The following is a 10,228-nucleotide window of genomic DNA, read 5'->3' on the forward strand; positions in this document are numbered from 1 at the left end:
TTTAGTTATTAAACCTAAACGTAACTTTATTGATGAAGCTTAAAACTATTCATCAAAACTTTGAATAGAGAAATTTGTAATGAACTTATTTAGCTGAATAAACATTTAGATTTGGAACCCAAAAATATAGCACATAATAATTTTGAACAAAATATTCTGAGAAAAGAAAAATAAGACCATCAAATCTGAAACACAATCTGAATAAGAATATTTACAAACATTCTGCTTTAAGTACAGGCAGATCTTTCTATCAAAATACTGTTATTATGGTACTATTCGCGATCATCAAAATTCATCGAAGTCGATACTGTCGAAATCCTCGTCTTTGATTATTACATCGAAAGAGTTTTCACTTTTAATCTCAGGCTGTGGCACGAATGACTCAACGGTAAATTCATTTTCAGCAAGAAATCGGTCAAAAGAGTTCTCATTTGTACTACTGTCTACATCCAACGTAGCTGATGATACAAACGGATCAAGCTTCATTTGCTTCTTCCGCGATGAGGAAGGAGGCGAAGCATTTGGCCGTTTCGACGTGTAAAATTGAACGTTCCGCGGTGTTCCATTCGATTTGGAAGGAGTGGACCCAGTCACGAATGGGTCCATTTTCTTCTGATCGCTGTCTTCCGGCGGTTTTTGAGCCGAGACATCTTGAGTGTTGACTTCAAAATCTTGCTCCAGTCCAACTTTGTTAAGAATGTCTATTTTATGTTGGATTTTGGGCCACAAATAGTCATCTGCTGTATTTTTTGCCAACAAGTACTGAATAACGACGCCTCGTTCTTGCCCGATTCGGTGAACTCTGTCTTCTGCTTGAACCAAAATCTGCAATCATTATTATAAACTTTTATTCCTACAAATTTAAACTGTGATTTTTAATTTAAAGCCAGTTACTGTATTTTTTCAGGATCTGGATGGTATTTAGACCCCCAAACAACTTGAAATGACAGATTTCAGAATTTTGATCACTAAGGATAATTGAAGTTTCAAGGTTTAAACATGTTTATTTTTCAATTTTAAACATGTTAATTTTCAATTGTAAACAGTGAAAAAGATATTGAACACACACATACACACAAATTTGAGTGGAAAAATGTATGCTTTTAATTAGAAAGACAACACTTTTAATGGTTCTCATTTGGGGATTGTCTAATCTGTGATGTTACAAATTCTCATTCAAGGGACAGGTGCAAACAGTTGTTTGCTGTGCACAGGTAGTTAGACGGAATATCTACAAAATTATTGCATAAAATTCGTTATAAACGCTGAATATTTATGACTCGATTGCAGTGAAATAATTTGATTCTGTACTTAAAATTAGATCCATTAAAGTGCAATGCATTTGACCGTGACAAAGTTTCGCAGTTCTGCACTACTTTAGAGCGCTACAATACAACACATCTTTAAAAAAATCCTCCTTGTCATGATATGTCGCACACAAGATGGTTAAAACTGCTAAGAAGGTTATAAACCACAAAAAGAAATAAATATTATTTGTTGGTGGCATGAAGAATAAACATTTATTTTCCAAAATGAGCAAAATAAACTCCGTGGAAAATAAACATTAATTTAGCGAAATAAAATGGAAAATGAGAGGGAGAAAATATCAAAATTGTTAATGATGGGGAATTTTGTAAACCCGGAAATGACCTGTAATTTTGTATTGGTTTTGAAATTAAATTCCCGGTCAGCTTTTCCCACTTTCGTTCTCGGACGTTTACGGGTTTAAAATTTCCTGGTTCACGAAATTCTCCAAGTTTTCAGATTGCTGGAGAAATCGACGGCGTTAAATATTATTTTGCAATTGTTGTGAAATTGATCGCGAGATCACGATAACGTCAGTGTCCGTGATATTGCGCTGAATTAATACTTTCTCTCCACATAATTTTTTTTTGCAGCTTTCACTAAATAAACTTTCTATTCTCTATAGCACCAGTAAATAAATATTAATTGTTTTTCTTGGCTTATAAACTTTTTGACAGCTTAAATAGTAACGCGATTTTGTGTGCGACACATGTCTGACGAGGATTTTTTGAAGTGTGTTGTATTTTAGCGCCCTCAGTATAGTACAGAACTACAAAACTTCCGACAGGGTAAAATTCATTGCAGTTTGGGGGGCTTGCTTAAAATCTGACAGCGTTAGACTTATCCAATTTGTGGAAGAATATTTTTCACTTGTAAATTGTGAATAGTATTTAAGAAATTATAAGGTGTGTATTGTGTACTTGTTGAGCATAGATACACGTGTAGTTACACATGTATATTGTATACTGCTTAATCAAAAACTTTTTTACTTACAGATTTTACTACCAGAAGGGTTAAATATTATTTACAATTTTTAAACAAACTAAAAAAATTAATTTTTAGAACAAAAGCTAAATTGTTATCCAAAACTTAAATATTTCAATTAAAATGTTTAAAAATTAATTTTGAACGACACAGATGAATTTTTAACTGAAACTATGAAATATTCAATTGGAATAAGTTAAATATTTGACTGGAATAATTGAATTTTAAACCAAAATGATGAATTTTCACCTAAAATGGTGAATCTTTAACAAGAATAATCGAATTTTTTACCAAAAAGACACATTTTAAAATAAAAGAAAAAGAATTTTTAATTAAAATGATGAAAATTTAACAACAAAAATGAGTTTTTAGCAAAATGGTTTGACTTTCAATCAAGTAATTTTATTTCCAATCTAAAAGATGAACTTTCAACTAAAATTATAAATATTTAATCGAAATACATAAATTTTTAATCGATTTAACAAAATACGTGTTTTTTTCGAAAAACAGTTGAATTTTCAATTAAAAAAGACAAAATTTCATCCAAATTGTTGAATTTTGAAATAAAAAATATCAATTTTCAATTCAAAATGGAACAGTTAAATTTTCGGTCGAAGAAATCAATTTTCAACCAAACTAATGAATTATCAACTAAATTATGAATCTTTAGCTGGAACTGTTTAATTTTTTTTACCAAAAAGATTAATTTAAAATAATACGAATTTTCCACGAAGTACATAAATCTTCAAACAAATAGATTCATCTTTTAATAAAAAACATCAATTTTCAACCAAGCATAGGTGACTTCTCATCCAAAAAAGATCAATTATCAACCAAAAATAGGATAGTTCAATTTCTTGTCAAAAATATAATTATTAACAATAAAAAATGGATTTATAACAAAGAACTTACATTTTCGAACACATATGAACTTTTAATCAAAAGAATAAATCTTTAACCAAAAAAATTAATAAAAAAAAAAAGTTTACCTTTTAACCAAGTAGTAGAATTTTTAACTAAGAAAGGATGAATATGTAATGAAATATAAAACAAAAATTTCAATTATAATTTAGAAATATTTCTTCTTTGAAATACTACTTTTATTCTAAAAACTACTTGAAGTACTTTCTTCATCTAAAATATAGAAGCAACTTTCACATTGTGACGAACTCAGACCTGAAACAGGAATTTTTCTCAATTTCTTTACTTCTAAATCTGAATTATAATTCTTTTAAAAAAATCTCGTTCCATGTAAAAAATTCCCTGTTCCAAGTGAGATTATATTTCTTTAAGGAAATTCCCTGTCCTAAAATAAAAACGATAATTATTTTCTAAAAGTCACAGTCCCAAGTCAGGATAAATTAGGAGTAAGCGAGTCAAACGTGATAAATCCATTTTTTGAAGAAATTGAGAAAATGATTTTTCTGTATTTTCGAAATATCATCAGTTTAATTATCAAATTTAAGTAAGCGACAAAATCTCAAATAAAAAATTGGAAAACGTTTTTCTCATAATGAAAACAGAAGTTCTTTCAAAAAGTATAGATATATTCAAAAAGATACGAAATCTGACTCAAGGAAAATTACGTACATTAAATCATATGATAAGGTCTCTTTAAATTAATAAAATGAAAGCGGTTATTTTTTGAAGCTTCCTAATAAAATTTGCTGAATTTTTCAGTTTAAGTGCATTAAATGATAGTTGCGCTTGAACAAATAAGTTTATTAATCACATTTCTAAATGGACCAAAATTATTTTAATAATGGAAACCTTAATTTGTCTGCGATCAGAAGTAAATTCCCGGTTTTTCAAATAAATTCCCATTTTTTCCAGGTTAATAATATTTCCAGTCATTTTCCGGTTTCCCGGCCAAGTCACCATCCTGCGTACATGAAGCTTTTCAAGTTAATTTAAAAATGAGCATACTACTTTAAAGTTTTCTGACTCTCTGTGGGCCCCTTTCTCTGATACAATTTTTAAGTTTACTCAGGGTGGCCGTTTTAATCAACCATAAAAATTCCCGGTCATTTCCCGGTTCGAAAACATTTTTCACGGTCAATGAAACTTTAAAAATTCGAATTTTAAAGCTAAACACTGATCCATTTGGAGCAATCTAAAATAAACTACAAATTAAAGCACTCAAAATGGAACTCTTGAGTTTTAAACTCTTAAAATTGAACTTAAAAGTTTTTTAATTAACAAATTTTGTACTCAAATGTTCAATAAAAAAAATAATATAAAATGGAAGTACTTTTATAAATAATATAAAATAAGTAATAATTTCCAATGCTTTATAAATTTAAGAATCAATCAATGAACTCTACAATTTTCAAAATTATATTATTTTAAGCAATTTTAAGCTAGAAACATCAAAAATTAAAAAATTGAAAATTTTTTTTAACTTAACACTTCTTAAATTATTTTCGTCTTAAATAGTTTAAACACCCTTGAAGAGTTTCAAAATTGTATTTTAAAATCTTGAGAAATCTAAAAATTGTTTTATATTTTTCAAATTTAAAATTATTTTTGACATTTTTTTCGAACTTCTAAATATCTGTTAAAATAAATCGAATTTTTCCTACGATTTTTAGAAAATCCTGCAAATAAAGAAAAATCATTGCTTGAAATCTTCCAGATTCTTGTTTGACAATTTTGGAAATCTTTTAAAATCTTTTAAAATATTTTCTTATAATAATTTTTCAAACTGAAAAATAATTTTCAATTTTCTTAGGAATCTTAAGAAAATGTTTTTTGATTCTTTTGAAGCCCTGCTAAAAAAGCGTATAATTTTTTTTTAGAGTTTAAAAGTTCTTCGGAATTTTAACGATTTAAGGTTTTCCATGTCAAATAATTCAGTTTTAATTTAATTGTTTTAAATAAACAGTCAAATATTGCTAAATATTAAATAATTATCTTTTTCTTAGTTAAAAAATTAAAAATTGATTGTGTTAAAAATGAAATATTTTAGACTGAAACAATATTTCAAATTTAATGAAAATTTTTAATTGCGAATATATAATTATGAAGTTATTTTTCAATTGAAAATAGTTTATGAGGTTTCAATCAGATGTTTACGTTTTGTCAATAACTAAGACTTTCGAATTGAAACAGATCAATTTTTAACGTTAAAATGTGAAAGTTCTTAAATTTGTAGAGGATTCAAAATCTTTTTGTCAAATCAATTATTATTCAATTTTTAATACTTAAAGTATAGATCTATTTTGAAAATATTTTATTTAAAGTTAAAAAAAATAAAAAAAAGGTTCTTACCCAAAATTCTCAACTTGAAAAGCTTTTATTTTTCACTTGTTTCAGTCTTCAGGATTGCATTTTAAAATTCTTCAAATTAAAAATGTAAGCTTAAAAGTAAAAATCTAAAATGGAAAATTTTGTAAGAAAAAGATTTTCGAATTAGATATTGTGAACTGAATGATATCATAATTAAAAAATATAATTAAGCTAACTACTTTTAAAAACTTTTGAAATCGAATCTCGACAGATTTTTCCCGGTCTTCCAAAATTCCCGGTTTTCCTGGTTTCCGGTTCAGCGGCCACCCTGTTACTGCTTTAAAATTGTACAATCTTCAATGTTTTATTTTTTAATTCTCAAACTGAAAAATATGTCCCCAGTTTTTCATTTTGATTACGAATTACGTACACCGGGATTCCAGGTTAGTTCTGCGAAAACGACGAGTCGCGCTGCTGTTAGCGTAATTCCAGAGTTGGCGGCAGTTATGGACAAAACAGCGACCATGATATCCTTATCATCTTGGAACGAATCCACGAAATACTTTCTCTGTTCAGGATTCGTCCTTCCATCGATTCGTATGTACCTGCAAGGAAGTGCAAAAATTAAGCTTCTGATAATGGCTGTCTTATATAAAGGATCTCGGTATATGTATTTCACCTATATACGGATATACCTATTGATATATACGGATATAGGTAAAAAATGTTTACGTTAAACATTTTATTGGTTCTTGTGTCGTTTTTCTCAAAATGTTACTGTTATTTTTCACGATTAAACTAAGAGTGGTCTGAAGAAAATTTACAGACCTTTTTGGGATGAACAATTTTGCCTAGTAACGTGTTTTCGCATCTTGCATACTTTCACCGGAAAAAGGATTTTTTTTTTAATAACATTTTTTCTCGATTAAAACCAAAACTATGCGTCTTCGTAGAAAATGATCTTCAGAAAATTTGTAGATCATTTTAAGGTGAACAATGATGTTGCTTATCAATTTTTCGTACTTTGCATAGTTTGATTAGAAAGTAGAATTTTGTATTTCAATAAAATTTTTCAGGATTAAAACAAAAACTATACATCTTTTTAAAAAAACACAGTTTTGCTGGAAAATGGGTCATGCGATTTCTTTAAAAAATGTTTACGAATAATAAAAAGAAAAATGCGCGTCAACAAGAACTGGTTAACGAACTCGTCCTATCTTGTAAAACCTAAAGACAGTGTACCAAAGGACAATCCAACCAGATAATTATTTCGACAGCTATCGTGTTCACATGCGAGAACATGGACAGATACCGAAGTAAAATTAATTTTTTCTCAAGCAGCGAGTAAAAATAGAGAATGCTTTTACAAAGAAATGGTGTCTTTTATAGAGAAAAATAATGATATAACAATTTTAAAATATAATTCCAATTTATTGGATAAAAATATTCAAAAAGAATATTACGTTTTAGCAAAAAGACGAAATACGGGCGAAGTTTTGAAAAGTTTATAAATAATAATGACAAAATAACTATTTACAGAGTTTAAAATACATTACTTCATACAAAATGAAAGAAATAAGGCTCACTTCGTTTTTTTGGACTTCAGAACATCGCAAACGCTATCTAGGACTACTTGATGATGCGCAAACAGCAGGAACTTTTCTCGCTTTTCCAGCAAATCGGTGACATAGTTACTGTGAAATTAAAAATAAATAGAGCACTTATCGTATTAAATAAATATAAACTTACAATAGAAAAAAAAATACCAAATCGCTTTTCGCTTAGCGTGGCTAGATTCGCTGTAATACTGCAACAACGCACTGTGTCTTTCAGAACTAGTTAGAGTCTTTCTTTGTAATTTTAGTGCCGATTCCTCCATTTCCTTAGTGCCAACTTCGATCAAGTAGGGATCTAGTACAACAACTTGCCTAAAAAATAAATAAATAATCTCCTGGTTAAAATCATTTCTATGAGTATTCAAGAAAACTCTTGCGAATTTCTATGAAATTTCGTAGAATGATCATTGGTCTTAGTCCCTTTTAGTTAGTAATTTCTCGTAGGGAGAATTTCAGCGTAATTTTTTTGTAGTTCATCCTAATTCTATCCAATTCGCATAATGAATGAATTAAATTAATTTTAGAATATTAAAAATTCGTAGTTTTGTCAAGCTCGATTTTGTAATTAAATGTCATTCCAAACTATCCAAAGGATTCAAAACTTTGGAAATTGATATAATCTGGAAAATGACGTTTTCATATAAAATTCTTGAAAAATGATAAATTTGGGTTTCTACATTTTCCTAATTTTCATATAAATATGCAATTACATGTTCATAACCTTTTATAGAAATTCGTAATTTTGTAAAAGAAACCGAACGACAAAAATCTAAGAGAAGAACTAATACTGAATTTTCTCTTTGTACAATTTCTTAACGAATCCTGCACATTCCTCATGAAAATTATGTTTCAGTTAAATTGGCACAATTTGCTACATTTTGTAGTAGTCTTAAATGCCTGAGATATAAATGATCTTAAGAAAAGTGAATTGCGAGAAAAAATGCGGGTAAGAAACCTAGAAATTTTATGTGTGCCAGAAATGAAGAAAAAGGTATGTGACATTAGAGAGATAGAAAACGGTCTAGAACTATGGTCAGGAGTCCAGATTGGCCACCAGTCATGCGCTAATATTCGCGAAAGCTTGGGCTAATAACGCGATTGGCAGCCAGACATGGTTCATGACTGGTAGGCAAGACCGAAAAACATTCTAAAAACATGCAATGTTCCAAAGACGTATTTTTGACGTTTTTTTGAACGTCCTAAAAACGTATTTAGGACGTTCTAAAACTTCTTTAAATTTCGTGCCCGCTGGGTTTCCTGTCATTGGTGAACCCATGATTGGACTAAGCATGGGCCAAGATTTTTTTAAAAAATCCAACAGTAAGAAAATGAAAAATAATAATTTCTTATACAGTTAATTTTTTACCATTCTATTAATGACAGCCACGGTACTTATTTTGTCGAAATCATTAGGCAGTTGTTAGCTACCATTCGTGAATCATGAAAGGCTGCCATATCTTGACAATGGCGTAATTATCCTAAACTTGGACTCAAATGTAAATAAGTTTTTCTCGAGAATTAATATGTGTCGTTGTGTCCCGTTTTTAAACCTAGATGATTTGTTTTGGGCTCAAATGTCTGGAATACGAAACTCCATACAGAAAAACTGGGCCATTTTCTTCCGGAACTTCACATTCACGTAACATTTGATTTCCAATTTTCAATATTTAATACTGAATCACCTATGAAGAAATACATTAATAAACAAACCTGACTTTCGCTGGAAGTTGATTCAGAACATCAGTTTTTACCCTTCGAATCAAGCAGAAAGCTTTCAATAGAAAATCCAACTCGTGTAAATTCGACGAACCGGTCATATCCCATCCAAATTTACTTTGAACTCCAGCGCAGTAACGTATTCCGTACTCTGCATACCTGGGAAAATACTTGTATTAATCTTATGGTTCACAAAATATACTTAAATGTAAAAAATACATCATCAGATATGATACATAACTCTGATTTGAACATTTCATATCTTATTTACATATCCAGAGTGGCTACAGAAGTCCGCTTTGAAAATACCACGGCATTTCCAGGGTTTTCAAGTCTACTCTTCAACAAATTTCTGATAAAATTTTAGAAAATTGAGTCAATTCTATTCAATAGCAATACATACTACAGGTCGAAAACTAATTTACTAACAATTTCACTGGTCAACAAAAATGACCAATGTCTTCATTGAATGTGATATATTGTTTCCGAAGTGTTTTTTAGCGCTAAAATCAAATGTGCTATCCATATATTTCATGGCGACAAGCTTTTAAATTCAGATTTCAAATATCAACTCTTTTTACAATAGTTACAAAGGTTTTTGCAATAATCCCAAAAAACTAAAAAAAAAAAAATGGAAAAAAATATATTGACAAATTGAATGCGCTCTATTTCAGTTAATATTTACTTATTTAATATGAGTTAAGGCAGAAATTGTTTATTTGGCATCCCAAACAATAATTCGAAAAGATATTTAAATTCAGAAAACCCGTTATTGGGATGCTTCAGCATCATGTTGAGCGCCACTAAAAAATCATACTGAATTACTTTAAACAATTACGAATGACTACAATTTTCTAAGAAAAAATAAAAAAATATACAGAGGAATCATTTGAAAGATTTGAAAACTTCGCATCAAATCCGCCTACGTTGAAACTACTTCATTGATTCAACAAATATTCAGCTTCGGAGTCAACAGTTTTTTTTTAGCAAAATGAACATTTTCGAATCTTGAGTTCAACTCCTAGAAAAGTCTTCCTAAAACTTTGAAAAAATCACAAAACCAAGAGTAAATCCTACTCTTCAAGTCTAAATCAGAAGGACGATTTAATATTATGTAATTGCATAGTATTTAAAAAATATATTTACTTGTGGGATAGAAAATTTTGGGAAGCGAAAAGTCTGAGATTCATCGTTAACCTTCATTTGTTATAATATGCAACGTCAAATTCTATTATGATATACACGATCGTATCCATATTCTTTTTAATATTAAGGTGTAGGATTGTAATACGAATACAATATTTAGTATAATTTAATATATCAGTGTGAATAAACTAGTGATTCATAAATATTACAATTCTGAAAAGTGAAAAAATGGA

General features: G+C 29.1%; 1 protein-coding gene across 3 annotated transcripts in view; it reads right to left on the minus strand.

Moving 5' to 3' along the window:
* LOC117180062 (SWI/SNF-related matrix-associated actin-dependent regulator of chromatin subfamily A-like protein 1) overlaps positions 1-10,228 on the minus strand; it is a 51,419-nt gene continuing 41,191 nt past the window's right edge. For all 3 annotated transcript variants that reach the window (XM_033372375.1, XM_033372376.1, XM_033372377.1), the window contains 5 exons: positions 8,844-9,008; positions 7,284-7,445; positions 7,104-7,211; positions 5,948-6,122; positions 1-825 (listed from right to left, as the gene is read on the minus strand). In XM_033372375.1, the coding sequence (XP_033228266.1) occupies positions 286-825; positions 5,948-6,122; positions 7,104-7,211; positions 7,284-7,445; positions 8,844-9,008 (1,150 nt within the window). In that variant the 3' untranslated portion in view covers positions 1-285. The remainder of the gene's footprint in view (positions 826-5,947; positions 6,123-7,103; positions 7,212-7,283; positions 7,446-8,843; positions 9,009-10,228) is intronic.

This window comes from Belonocnema kinseyi, chromosome 9, assembly GCF_010883055.1.
Source record: "Belonocnema kinseyi isolate 2016_QV_RU_SX_M_011 chromosome 9, B_treatae_v1, whole genome shotgun sequence".
Taxonomy (NCBI): Eukaryota; Metazoa; Arthropoda; class Insecta; order Hymenoptera; family Cynipidae; genus Belonocnema; species Belonocnema kinseyi.